This window comes from Schistocerca serialis, chromosome 2 (genome assembly GCF_023864345.2).
Source record: "Schistocerca serialis cubense isolate TAMUIC-IGC-003099 chromosome 2, iqSchSeri2.2, whole genome shotgun sequence".
NCBI classification, from domain to species: domain Eukaryota; kingdom Metazoa; phylum Arthropoda; class Insecta; order Orthoptera; family Acrididae; genus Schistocerca; species Schistocerca serialis.
Window position 1 is genome coordinate 745822470 of NC_064639.1, and position 14302 is coordinate 745836771.

The window sequence follows — 14302 nt, forward strand, 5'->3', positions numbered from 1 at the left end:
ACTATGGGACTTAACACCTGAGGTCATCAGTCCCCTAGACTTAGAACTACTTAAACCTAACTAACCTAAGGACATCACACACATCCTTGCCCGAGGCAGGATTCGAACCTGCGACCGTAGCAGCAGCGCGGTTCCCGACTGAAGCGCCTAGAACCGTTCGGCCACAAGGCCGGCCTCTGAAATCTGTTTCCTCTTGTAAACAGGAATACCTTCCTGCTGGAATGACGAACTGCTCTGCTTGGTTATTTGTGCGTTCGTTATCTGAATTGTCAATTATTTGTTTTGCTTCCGTCTTCTTGAAGAGGATCAACTTTTATTCTCTAACGCAGTGTCGATTGCCTGGGGTCACTAGATATGCCTATAGTACATCATTAGGTCTTTTTTTTTTATATTGTTCCGTGGGACCACATTTAGGAGAAGTCTCCATGGTCATGGAACGAGTCAATACATGAAATTATCACACGATTGTAGAAACAGATAAAATGAAATATAAGAAACATATTCAGGCGACAAGTCGTTAGTTTAAATAAAGAAAATCAAGAATGTAACACTGGAATTTGCTTAATTTTTTAGCTCTTCCAGGAGCTCCTGGACAGAATAGAAGGAGTGAGCCATGAGGAAACTCTTCAGTTTAGACTTAAAGGTGTTTGGGCTACTGCTAAGATTTTTGAGTTCTTGTGGTAGCTTATTGAAAATGAATGCAGCAGAATACTGCACTGCTTTCTGCACAAGAGTCAAGGAAGTGCATTCCACATGCAGATTTGATTTCTGCCTAGTATTAACTGAGTGAAAGCTGCTAACTCTTGGGAATAAGCTAATATTGCTAACAACAAACGACATTAAAGAAAATACATACTGTGAGGGCAATGTCAAAATTCCCAGACTATTGAATAGGGGTCGACAAGAGGTTTTCGAACTTACACCATACATAGCTCGAACAGCCCGTTTTTGAGCCAAAAATACCCTTTTTGAATCAGAAGAATTACCCCAAAAAATAATACCATATGACATAAGCGTATGAAAATATGCGAAGTGTACTACTTTTCGTGTTGAAATGTCACTTATTTCAGATACTGTTCTAATGGTAAATAAAGCGGCATTTAGTTTCTGAACAAGATCCTGAACATGGGCTTTCCACAACAGCTTACTATCTATCCGTACGCCTAGGAACTTGAGCTGTTCCGTCTCGCTTATAACATGCCCATTCTGTCTGATTAAAATGTCAGTTCTTGTTGAATTGTGGGTTAGAAACTGTAAAAACTGAGTCTTACTGTGATTTAGCATCAAATTATTTTCCACAAACCACGAACTTATATCATGAACTACATTATTTGATAATGTTTCAATATTACACACAAGATCCTTCACTACCAAGGTGGTGTCATCAGCAAACAGAAATATTTTTGAATCACCTGTAATGGGATATCAATTGTAGTTGGAGGTTAGACCTGGTAAAACATACTACGTTTCATAAATATAATAGAAAAACACAATATTATGGGTGTTCTGCATCTTTGATTGATTTAGTTAACCAGTTTACGGCTTACAAGATCATCATCAGATTTCAACTGATTAGCATAGTGAGAGTGCGTACAATACTGCTGTTCAGTTACTAATAGTTCGCGACGTTTTTGTTGCGCTAATTCTGTATCGTCTTCCTTCCTTGCATTTGTTGTAATTATATGCCCGACATCTTTGTGATGTTTCTCTACTGATATGGAGAAGTCTTCCATGTCGTCCACACTTACCAGTACGTCGTCTTAGTTTCTCAGAGTTCTCGGTAAGGAACTTTACTCGGTGGTGCATGGTAGACTGCATTCTGTGGGTTCTTTTAAACGTGTAGTTGCAATACGTATTTCACAGACGATTGCAGCTTTCCTCCGTGAATTGCCGCTGTGCATTTTCGCTTCTCCTTGAAGTACGTTTCTCTACTTTAAGCTCTTAATGTATCTTTGTTTATCGTCCGTTGATACAATTTCCTTAGAGTGTATGCGTTTCCTTCCTGACTATTAAATCGGTTGTACGCTACTTTGGGAGAGATCGAATTTGTGACTTGTAGCGACTTTGAAATTACGAAAGCCTTCCTGCAAAACATATTTTTAACTTTTATCGCACTCTGTTACGAATTTATTAATGTTTGATTCCTTTTTGACGAAGATATTCGTTCCTGTATCCATTTATTTTAAATGTGATCATTTGTTTAAGTATTTCTACTGTAGTACTCTTTTAATGCAGTCCTCGATATCTTTGCGCTTTTGGTCAATGCACTATCGTTGAGATATACCGATAGCATTTCTGTATTAAAAGTGATTAGTCTTTTATGTGGACAAATTTCTTCTTCACTTTACCGACAATTATTCAGCATCCGTACGAGGTAGTCAGTTAGAGTCAGTATTACAGGGTGGTCAGAAACAGTCTGAAAAGCTAGACAGGATGTTGCATGGTAGGTTGTGTTGAGAAATAATTGTCAAGAAAAAGAATCGATTCGTTGCGCTGTTCCCCATTTAATTAGCACTGACGTTAGCCAATCAGGTACTTGCGTACTCCAATTCAATCACTTGCACGCGCCAAAACGCAATAATACAGAAAATCTGCAGGGCCGTTAGTTACCACTTGTTCAAGTGCTCATTACGAATTAAAACGTACCTTTCTCCGAAGTGAGAAATTTAAGCTAGGTGAGGAAAAGCTAAGTTTGTTCGGTATGGGTAAACCAGACGAAGAACACGTTGGCGACTGTCTTTGGCAGTCTGCTTGAATTTGCGCGAAAGACGACCTGGCTGACTTCAATGCTAATTAAATCGGAAACACCACAACATATCGAATTTTTTTCTTAATAATTATTTCTCAGAGCACCCTTACCTGTAATACCTTTAGTAATTTTTCACGCTGTTTCTGTCCACCCTGTATACTACTTTTTCCTGTAGTAATTTCGGATATAATAATGTCACTTTTTTCGTTCAAGATACAATATTTTTCAACAGTCCGATATTCATCTTGACTTTAGGCCTCTTCTTAGTTGTTACATCGTCGCGCGTCGTTTAGTGTTACTGTCCACGGTCATTAACGCTCCAAATTAGGTCTCATGTTATTTTCTTATACATGCTGACCCCAAGAAAATTGTAGACTCCTCGGAGAGCTCAATTGGCAAATATTGCTGCTGTTGTTTTCCTTTTATCACCAGAACTGAATACATTTCTTGCCTATACTAACTACTTTATAGTATAGGGAATCGAGATATTTGAGAAAAGTTGCATCATTGGTGTGCAACAAATCAATTTCAAAAGGTTTCTGGCAGCAGTTCCAAAATGTTGCAGATTAATTTGCCTGTATTTTATTTATTGTAAGGGAGCCAGAATAGTGTATAAGGAAACTGTAATACAGGCCTCAGAGGTAGATCATCTAATAATAGACACTGAAGCCCAAAGAAACTGGCACGCGTATTCAAATACAAAATACGCAAACAGGCAGAATAAAGCGCTGCGGTCGGCAAAGCCTATGTAAGACAATAAGTGTCTGGCGCAGTTGTTAGTTCGGTTACTGCTGCTACAACGGCAGGTTATCAAGATTTAAATGAGTTTGAACTTGGTGTTATATTCGGTGCACAATCGATGGGACACAGCATCTCCGATATAGCGATGAAGTGGGAATTTTCCCGTGTACCATTTCACGAGTGTAACCTTGAATATCAAGAATCCGATAAAACAACAGATCTCCGACATCGCCGCGGCCGGGAAAAGATCCTGCAAGAGCGGGACCAACGACGACTGAAGAGAATAGTTTAACGTGACAGAAGTGCTGATTACATTATGTTTCACGCAAAATCAGAAATGCTGTACCTTCTGCTTTAAAAGGTGGAATATGTTGTCACTTGTGCCACATTTGATTTGCTTGCCTCCTACATATGTCTGTATTGTACGCACTGGTGGAAGTAAAAAACATTCTCACAAAAACCTGTTTGCCTGAGTGCTGTAATATAATAAATTTAGAGCAAACATTTTATTTTCGTCTTTCCATCTTGCAGCACGTTTCTCCTTCAATGGCATGCTAATCTGGCTTAACAACAAGCCAAGGGCATCTTTTTGTAAATATCGGGATCCTATATTTTTCAAAATTTGTGTGTCCTTCTTCACTTGAGCCTTTTGATACATTTTCTGTTGCTGTCTGTACTGAAAATGATAGGTACTTTCATTGTCACATAACATTTTTGCACGAAATCTAGAGATTTGCACATTCTGACCCGTCACACCGTTACACCCTTTTGCAAGACACGAATAACGGCACTTAATCTAACCACTTCACCGTCAAAGCAGGTCTTTGTTGACGATTCAGATGAATCTGGCACTGATACATGGAGAGTTGAGCTGGCTGCTTCTATACAGTTGGACTGTTTTACAGATTTAAATGGATCGTCGAACCTTTGTAGTAGTTTCCTTTTCATCGTCAGTTGAGGTGGCTTATTTGGGATTTCAAACAGTGTGGGTTCGTATGCCACACGATTTTATTATTGTCTGCGTTCATGAACCTGCTTTGTTCGAAGTGCACCGAACAAAACTTAACATTATTGTAAAAGTAAACAGGATCTTTTTTCATTAAGATCTTCTAATCTGCTATTCACTAGCCATTTTCTGCTCCTAAAATGAAACATTAGTGATTACTACACGTGTAGTTTGCAAGCGAATCCTGACGATACAGTTTACTAACGTGATAGTACATGCTTCTTAGGGTCCCTGAGAAATCTAAAAAAAAGACAGATGTGGTATCTTCTTCTTCTTGTTGCTGCAATTTATTGAGCTACAGACTCTTCTGTTTGAAAAAAATCATTGTGCAAACTACAATAACTACTATTCACTTTCGCTTTCACGATTGTGCCGAGCTCAACAGTTTTACTTACTGGCCGCTTGGCGCGAAGCTGGCGCTGTAGGCAACAAAATCGAGGGGATGTGTCGCGACTGTTACGTTAGACTGTGGTACAAATGACCCTTTTATGGATACTCTACTTTCTTGGAGTAGGGGCTCAAGTTCTTCAGCGTGTATAAGTGTTTACACCTTCGGTACGACAACAGTGCTTAATATTTGTACTGGATATCTCTCACCTGTCGTAAGTAACTGTCGACGTCTGTAGCAGATACGTTATAGGAACAGCTTCTTCAGGTGAGAACAGTGGTGACAGCTGACTGGTGACTTGTTGCTGCAGTCAATGTGGTCTGCGACTGGCTGGTTACAGAGGGGCAATGTGAGGGTGCGCCAGCGTGCTCACTTGTCATTTCAGTGCTATTGTAAGACAGGGACTGCAGGGCTGCCATGTTTCTGGCTGTGAAACCACCCAGGAAGAACCTAAATTTCACCGGCCGCGGTGGCCGAGCGGCTCTAGACTAGGCTAGTCTGTAACAGCACGACCGCTGCTGTCGCAGGTTCGAATCCTGCCTCGGGCATGGATGTGTGTGATGTCCTTAGGTTAGTTAGGTTTAAGTAGTGCCAAGTTCTAGGGGACTGATGACCTCAGAAGTTATGTCCCATAGTGCTCAGAGCCATTTGAACCATTCGAACCTAAATTTCCTTAACAGAAATGTCACCATTAGTTGCATCATCTCTTCCACGCGTTCACCATTGACAAACGCATCGATACATTTATACTGTAAATGAACACACTAGACACACACACACACACACACACACACACACACACACACACACAAGAAAGGCAGTTGCTTTATTCCGTAATAGTGACACTCCCGTTCAATTCCAGTCACAACTGCAGTACTTCTAATCGCGGTAGGTATTTTATTTTTATTTTATTTTATTTTATTTTTTTTTTTGACAAAGTAAGTGTTAAGCTTCAATAACATATGCCTCTGGTTTATTGTGATCTCGGCTTACCTACGCCAGTAATTGGTGATTTCTATTTTCTAGCCCAGTTTTATAAGAGTCTTTCTACGTTTTCAGGCGTTGGTGTTGGACAACTCTTCGCGAACCTGATGGTTCTGTGCTACTACTGCTCTCTATTGGCGCTTACTACTTTCTACTTCGTGATGTCTTTCAATTCCGAGTTGCCGTGGTCACGGTGTCGCCCGGAGTGGGGAGATATCTGCTTCGACTCCGTGAAAGGCTCAGGCAACAACACAGTGAATGTAACAGGGAAGAGAAGTTCGTCTGAACTATACTTCCTGTAAGTTGTCTGAAATGCATTATTACATTTACTCTTGTGAACACTATCGTTATACGACTTCCTAATATTTGACATCAATTACGTGACATAAATTCTGATTCTACAAAAGATAGTAGCACTGAAAAATGCTTTAAGAATCCATACTTAAGGACTGACGAACAGCACGCAGTTATAAGGGACAGTCAAATAAAAACCGAACTACCACTACAACGGGATCATGGAACGGATCCATTCAAAAGTAATCACTCCATGCGTGAAGAAATTTATCCCACTGGAAGACGAGACGATCAATACTTATTTCGAAGAACGCGGTGGACTGCTGACGGTTCCACAACCGCAGCCGCTCTTTGAGGCGGTGATTCCGTCCGTCAGCATTCCTTGTCGTTTTCACTTTACTGCGCGTCGCAGTTTCTGCAAAGTGTCTTCATAGCGCTGCGCACTGATTGTGGTTCCACGCTCGAGCAACTCGACGTGCAGACGAAGCATCTTGTTGCACGATAACGCCCGCCACTACACCGCCAATCGGACGAAGGCTGCACTTCAGCGACCCGGTTGGGAAGCCCTGCAACATCCTCCGTACAGCCTGGATCTTTCACCATGTCATTTCACATCTTTGGCGACCAGAATAAAGATATGCGTGAACGTCTATTTCAGTCGGGTTAGGAAGTGCAAGAGTGGGTGCGGTTGTGGATCTGTAAGCGGCCGACTGCACTCGTCGAAACAGGAATTGATCCTCTCATCTCCCAGTGGGGTAAATGTCTTAACGAATATAGTGATTAATTTTGAATGGAACCATTCCATGGTCCCTTGTGGCAGCTCTTCGGTTTTCGTTTGATTGCCCCTCATACATCTCAAAGGAATAGTCATTCGAAAAATATGGTTTTACGGAAGGAATAGAACAGAGAGTCACTTGAGAATATGGACTCGGCAGTAGGAACGAGACAAGAGAAAGACTAATTGAGTTCTGCAATAAATTTCAGCTAGTAATAGCGAATATACTGTTCAAAAATCGAAGCGGACAAGGTACACTTTGTAAAGGCCTGGAGACACGTCAGGATTCAAACAGAATTACATCATAGTCAGAAATATATTCGGAAATCAGATATTGGACTGCAAGGCGTGCCCAGGCGCAGATAAAGACTCAGATCACAATTTAGTAATGATGATGAGTAGTCTGAAATATAAGAGAATCGTCCAGAAGAATCAATGTCCATATAAGTGGGACACTGAAGCGCCGAGGATTGATGAGATGCGTTTGAAGTTCTCTGACATTGTACATACTGAAATAATTAATACCGAAGTAGACAGTTCAGCAGGAGTAGAAAAGGCACTATTCAAAGAGCAATAACGTATGCTGGTCAGTCGAACATAGATACAAGGGAGCTACCTGCGAAGAAACCTTGGGTAACAGGAGGACTACTTCCATTGGTCGACATAAGATGGACATACAAAAAGCGTTTAGGAAATGATGGGAATACATCATTAGAAGTCACACTGGTACAGAAAAGTCAAAACAAAATTTGGTGGAATTAAAAGCAAGTGCGCCAACATTAATATTCACGGCAGTTAGCTGGAAAGAGTACATTGAAGGCCTCTGGGGAGGAATTATTTGATAACGTGATAGAAGAAGAAATGGAAATCGATGTGGAAGACATAAAGGATGCAGAGTTTAGCAGAGATGTTATACCCCTAACATCTTTGATTAGTAATCAAAACGTCCTCGGTCCCGGGTTCGAATCCCGCCACTGCTTAAATTTTGATTAATAATCAACATTGTCGGCCGAAGACTTCACGCATAGGAAGTCATCCTCATTCTGTCAACGGCCTTACCAAATAGGGTGTAGGAGCGGACAGACGTTTAGGGCACTCTCTTGTCCTAGAGGACGGAAACTGCTCCTAAAGCAGAAGAATCAGCAATGATGAAAGGCATGAGGATGCAGAAGGCAATGGAAACCACTGCATTAAAGACACGTAATGTTTATCCACAGAACACGCGGCCTGTAATTGAAAAAAATGTGTCGTAATGATCTCTCCACTGGCAAAAAATTCCGGAGCAGCTACCATTCGGATCTCCGGCAGGGGACCGCCAAGAGGGAAGTGACCACGAGAAAAAGACTGAATAATCAACGAAAGCATAACGTTCTACGAGTCGGCGCGTGGAATGGCAGAAGCTTGAATGTGGTAGGAAAACTAGAAAATCTGAAAAGGGGAATAAAAAGTCTCAATCTAGATATAAAAGGGTTATTTGTAGTGAAATGGAAAGAAGACAAGGATTTCTGGTCAGATGAGTAACGGCAATATCAACAGCAGCAGAAAATGGTATAACGGGAGGAGGATTCATTTTGAATAGGAAGGTAGCGCAGAAAGTGTGTTACTGTAACAGTTCACTGATAGGGTTGTTCTTTTCAGAATCGACAGCAAACCAACATAGACAACGCAAGCTGAAGATGAAGAGATAGAGAAAGTATGTGAGGATATTAAAAGGGTAATACAGTACGTAAAGGGAGATGAAAATCTAATACTCATGGGGGACTGGAATGAAGTTGTAAGGGAAGGAGTAAAAGAAAAGGTTAGAGGACAATACGGGCTTGGGACAAAAAATGAGAGAGGAGAAAAAGTAATTGAGTTTTGTAGTAAATTTCAGCTATTAATAGCGAATACTCTGTTCAATAATCACAAAAGGAGGAGGTATACTTGAAAAAGGCCGTGTGATACGGGAAGATTTCAGTTAGATGACATCATGGTCAGGCAGAGATTCCGAAATCAGATACTGAATTGTAAGGCGTACCCAGGAGCAGATATAGACTCAGATCACAATATAGTAATGAGGAATAGTAAGCTTAAGTTTAAGAGATTAGTTAGGAAGAATTAATATACAAAGAAGTGGGATACGGAAGTACTAGGGAATGACAAGATACACTTGGAGTTCTCCAAGGCTACAGATACAGCAATAAGGATTAGCTTAGAAGGCAGTACAGTTGAAGAGGAATGGACATCTCTAAAAATGCCCATCACAGAAGCTGGAAAGGAAACCTGGGTACAAATAAGATAACTGCGAAGAAACCATGGGTAACAGAAGAAATACTTCAGTTGATCGATGAAAGGAGGAAGTACAAAAAAGGTTCCGGGAAACTTAGGAATACAGAAATACAAGTCACTGAGGAATGAAATTAACAGGAAGTGCAGGGAAGCTAAGACGAAATGGTTACATGAAAAATGTGAATAAATCGAAAAAGATATGACTGGCGGAAGAACAGTCTCAGCATACAATAAGTCAAGACAACCTTCGGTGAAATTAAAAACAAGGGTGGTAACATTAAGAGAGGAACGGAAATACCACTATTAACTGCAGAGGAGAGAACAGATAGGTGGAAAGAGTGCGCGCAGGGCCCCTATGATTGTAAGACTTGCCTGATGTCACAGAGGAGTCAATACAGAAGAGTTAGGTGATGAAGTATTTGAATCAGAATTTAAAAGAGTTTGGAGGACTTAAGATCAAATAAGGCAGGAGGGATAGATAACATTCTATCAGAATTTCTTAAATCATTGGGGGAAGTGGCAGCAAAACGACTATTCACGTTGGTCTGGCGAAATACCATCTGACTTTCGGAAAAATATCATCCACCCAACTCCGAAGACTTCAAGAGCTGACAAGTGCGAGAATTATCGCACAATTAGCTTAACAGCTCATATATCGAATTTGCTTACAAGAATAATATACAGAGTAATTGAAAAGAAAGTTGAGGATGTGCTATATGATGATCAGTTTGGCTTCAGAAAAGGTAAATGCACCAGAGAGCCGAGTCTGACGTTGATGTTGATAAGGGAAGCTAGACTGAAGAAAATCAAAACACCTTCATAGGATTTGTCGCCCTGGAAAAAGCATTCGGCTATGTAAAATGGTGCAAGATGTTCGAAATTCTGAGAAAAATAGGGCTAAGCTACAGAGAGAGGTGGTTAATATACAATATGTAGAAGAACCAGGATAGAATAATAAGAGTGGACGACCAAGAACGAAATGCTCGTATTGAAAAAGGCCGTAAGACAGGCATGTAGTCTTTCGTCCCTGCTGTTCAATTTGTACATCGAAGAAGGAATGATGGTAATAAAAGAAACATTCAAGAGTGGAATTAAAATTCAAGGTGAGAGCATATCAGTGATAAATTCGTTGATAACATTGTTATCCTCAGTGAAAGTGAAGAAGAATTACATGATCTGCTGAATTGAACACACGATCTAATGAGTACAGAATACGGATTGAGAGTAAATCGAAGAAAGACGAAGGATATGAGAAGTAGCGGATATGAGAACAGCGAGAAACTTAACATCAAGACTGATGGTCACGAAGTAGATGAACTTAAGGAATTCTGCTGCCTAGGCAGTAAAATAAGCAGTGACGGACGGAACAAGGAGGACATCAAAAGCAGACTAACAATGGCAAAAAGGGCATTCCTGGCCAAGAGAAGTCTACTAGTTTCAAACATGGACCTTAAAGGTTGTTGGAGGGTAGGTTGTACTGAGAAATAGTTGTTAAGAAAAAAATAGGTATGTTGCTCCGTTTCCCAGTTAATTAATGTTGAAGTTAGTCAATCAGATTGTTGCGAGTGCAGATTCTAGCGGTCCAGAAGATACGAGTAGTGTCAGTTGTTCTCATAGCGTAGATGATAGCGCACGAGACTGCTCAACATTTGGCTCGGGTTCAAACCTCACTTCCGTCCCAGTTTTTGTATCGATCTCTTATTGGGTTTTAGGAAACCAAATGGTGAACACGCTTGGCGATATCGTCTTTGATGGGCCGCTCAAAATTGCCCGCCCAACGACCTGACTGGCCATCTTAAATGCTAATTCATTCTGGAACGGCGCAACAAATCTATTTTTTTTCTCAACAATTATTCCTTAGAACAACTTGCCCTGAACACTTTTGCAAGCTTTTCGGACCATTTCTGACCATCCTATAAAATAAGGAAAGAAGTATTCCTAGTTTGGGGTCCCACTGAACATTCCATGTTTCAGTCGAATCCTATATCATTTCTTCTTCTGTTTGTTCAGTGTCCCAATCGAATCCTGTATTATTTCTTCGTCCTACTGATTAGAAAAGCCTGAAGCAAAGTGCGTGGCTGAAATCTAATTCCCTAACGTTCTAGTGTATTTAGCAATATATTACGGCTCATGGAAGTAGATGCCTTTATTAACTTTCGGAACATACGCTTTGGTAACATTTTTCTATCGGTATCTTCCAACATCACATACAGAAACACTTCGTTAACTAAGGAGCCATTTCAAATTCGAGAATCTGCACGAACTATTCAGAAATGAGGCCACTGTTGTATTGTTGTTTTCCACTAAAAACCAATTTTGTAGGCCTATAGCCATTAACAAAGATTTTTCTCTCTTTTCATTGGTACAAACTTTACCGATGAATATTTAAGCTGTGATTCTTGAGTTTCTCCCGGCGTATTTGATAATCAAAATATCCACGGGTGTGCTGCCGGTCTATAGTGTCCAACGGGCACAATATTTCGGCGATCATAATGTCGCCGAAATATTGTGCCCGCTGTCAAAATACGTAGGTGAGAATAATGTAACACAAGTAACTAAGAGCATTCCTGTTGTGTAAGACGGACAGACAGTGTATGATCACCACCACTAGTGGTCTGATGGGCCAGAATTATCTAGCCATTCCTAGCCAAAAACAATATTTTCCTTTTATGTGTATAGTAAGAAAGTTCTGGAAAAAAGAATCATGCGACCAGAAGACGAACACTCTTTCGTAATAGTCACAAGGACTTTTTTGAACATTTTAGAGGATGAAGCGGCAAAATCGTATGAAATTAACGCACTGTTAGACGTAACTATCTGATAGAAAGGATGGGAACAAGGAAAATGAATCAGTGTCAGAATGATAAACAGCGCGCTTCCTAGTTTCAAGTTAGCCGAAATAATATTATAATGCAGTAGAAGTGTTAGTCTTGTTTTCACAATACTGTGAAAGTGAAGCACTCGCACTGTAATACTACTGCTGATAAACCACTAACGAAAGATAAGACTGATTAGCAAGGATGACGAATTGCCTTATGTTTGCAGGAAGTTCGTGCTCAATGAACCTGAAACCCTGGATGAAGGTATTGGAGTTCCGGACTGGCGCCTCGTACTTGGGTCTCTCTTCTCTTGGTCCACGGTGGCACTAGTTGTGCTTCGGGGTGTGAAGAGTTCAGGAAAGGCGTCCTACTTCCTGGCTCTCTTCCCGTACGTGATACTGATCACGCTTCTTGTAAGGGGCGCGACCCTGGAGGGCGCTGTTGACGGAATACTGTTCTTCATCACACCACAGTGGGAGCAGCTGGCAAATCCAAATGTGAGATGGCTTTTATGTTATTTCCCGATCATTGTGATGTTTGATAATACGACAGGCTTGGAAGAGTAAGGTACTAGGTTTGTTCGTTAAAAGATTTGTCTGAGAAATACGACAAGAGGAAATCACAGAGGTGTGTTTTCTGCAAATTGTTTCATATCTTGAATGAGACATTCTATACACAATAATGATCCATACTTCTAGTATCCTCAGGAATTACTTATAGATGAGATTATGTGCACTGATAGCCCTCATCGAGTTTTATACAATATTTTAGACAAATATTTCTCTATAAATATTAATAACGTGTAAAAATTATTGTTTCCCAAAGCTAACATGTGTGTGTTTGTGTGTAAGGGAATTAAATGTCTTACAGTATTCTTAGTAGTGTCGACGTTTGTTTCAGCATTTAAAAAAGATAAAAAATGGCGAGTGTTGACTGCACTCCGTTTTGAAATCGACTTGAAAATTTTCCAGATAGTTTTATGCAGTCAGTGTGCTGCATTATGTGCAAACTATCTTCTATAGTAAACCTTTCATCCTCTATAAGCTTTGTTCCATTTGTCATACTTCTCTTTTGACAGCTTATAGCTGCAGCAATTTTGCTGTACACAGATGTACCCTTGTTCAGTAATTACCTACATTGCCTAAGCCTGAAAACCTTTCATTTTCGAAGTTATTTGAATTGTTACTTGTCATATTCTGGTTTACCTCCTTATTTTTAAGTAAAGCCTCTTGATACTTATCTCTGACTTCCTGCCTAATAGCCTTACATCTAATTTTATTCTCTATCTTAGGGTGTGTTATCATTAATAATTCGAAAGTTATTCAGGTCTGTTACATCTTGTACAGTTTCGTTGTTTTTTTTTTTTTTTTTTTTTTTTTTTTTGAGAAAATGTATTGGAGTTAATTTCTGGCGCCTTCTTTTGCTTGTTAAGTCCATTTGTATCTGTTTCTTCCGATTGTGTGTGTTAAAAGAAATAAGTGTCTCTGAACAAATTCTTCTAACATGTACTGCTTGTCATTTGTGGTATCACATCGGTAATTTTTCAGCGAAGAACTATTGATCAGTTGTTGTACTGCTTACACATTAAACTCACCTTCATTTACTTGTAGTTGGATCTGTTGTCGTTTACCAAATTTCTTAACTCTCTATAGAGGTCTTCTTACCAGAATTTGAACATGTTGGCACAGGGCCTTGAATGATTTCTGTATAACTCTTTCTATTTTTAAACCCAGTCCTTCCATTCCTTCTTTATTTGTGATACTGTTAGTTTTTAATACACTTGTCAACGATAGAGCCTCCATTGCTCTGTTCCTCAGTGATAAAACATTCTTCCACATTTTCGATTTTTTTCCCTTCACATCACTTCTTATAACCCTACTAAATTCCCATTTTTTTATTTTATTTTGGGTGATTCTTGTTTCAACTGAATTTATTTTGGATTATTAAGTTCTGCAATTCTTTTGTCCTCAAATAAGATTTAGAAGACGCAGGTGCATATCCAATGTCTATTTAGCCAAACTTCTTACAGAGGGGTGTGGATCAGTACTAACTGGATTTTCCCTGTGGCCACATACCATTGACTACATTATGTCGGTTCACTACTTGTAATAGTATTTTAACCAGCTCAGAACAGTGACGTGCATGGCAATAAGTCCTCTGACAACTTTATGCAAGATTCACTACCCGGCCTAGCACAAAAGCATGGCTAGGCATGTGAACAGTATTCACTGTTGGCATACCTTCCAGGCCTGACCAGAGTGCTTATGAGTCTGGGATC

General features: G+C 40.0%; 1 protein-coding gene across 1 annotated transcript in view; it reads left to right on the forward strand.

Moving 5' to 3' along the window:
* LOC126456381 (sodium-dependent nutrient amino acid transporter 1-like) overlaps positions 1-14302 on the forward strand; it is a 111173-nt gene that overhangs the window by 34109 nt on the left and 62762 nt on the right. The window contains exons 5-6 of the mRNA XM_050092135.1: positions 5944-6166; positions 12251-12521. Coding sequence (XP_049948092.1) covers positions 5944-6166; positions 12251-12521 — 494 coding nt within the window. The remainder of the gene's footprint in view (positions 1-5943; positions 6167-12250; positions 12522-14302) is intronic.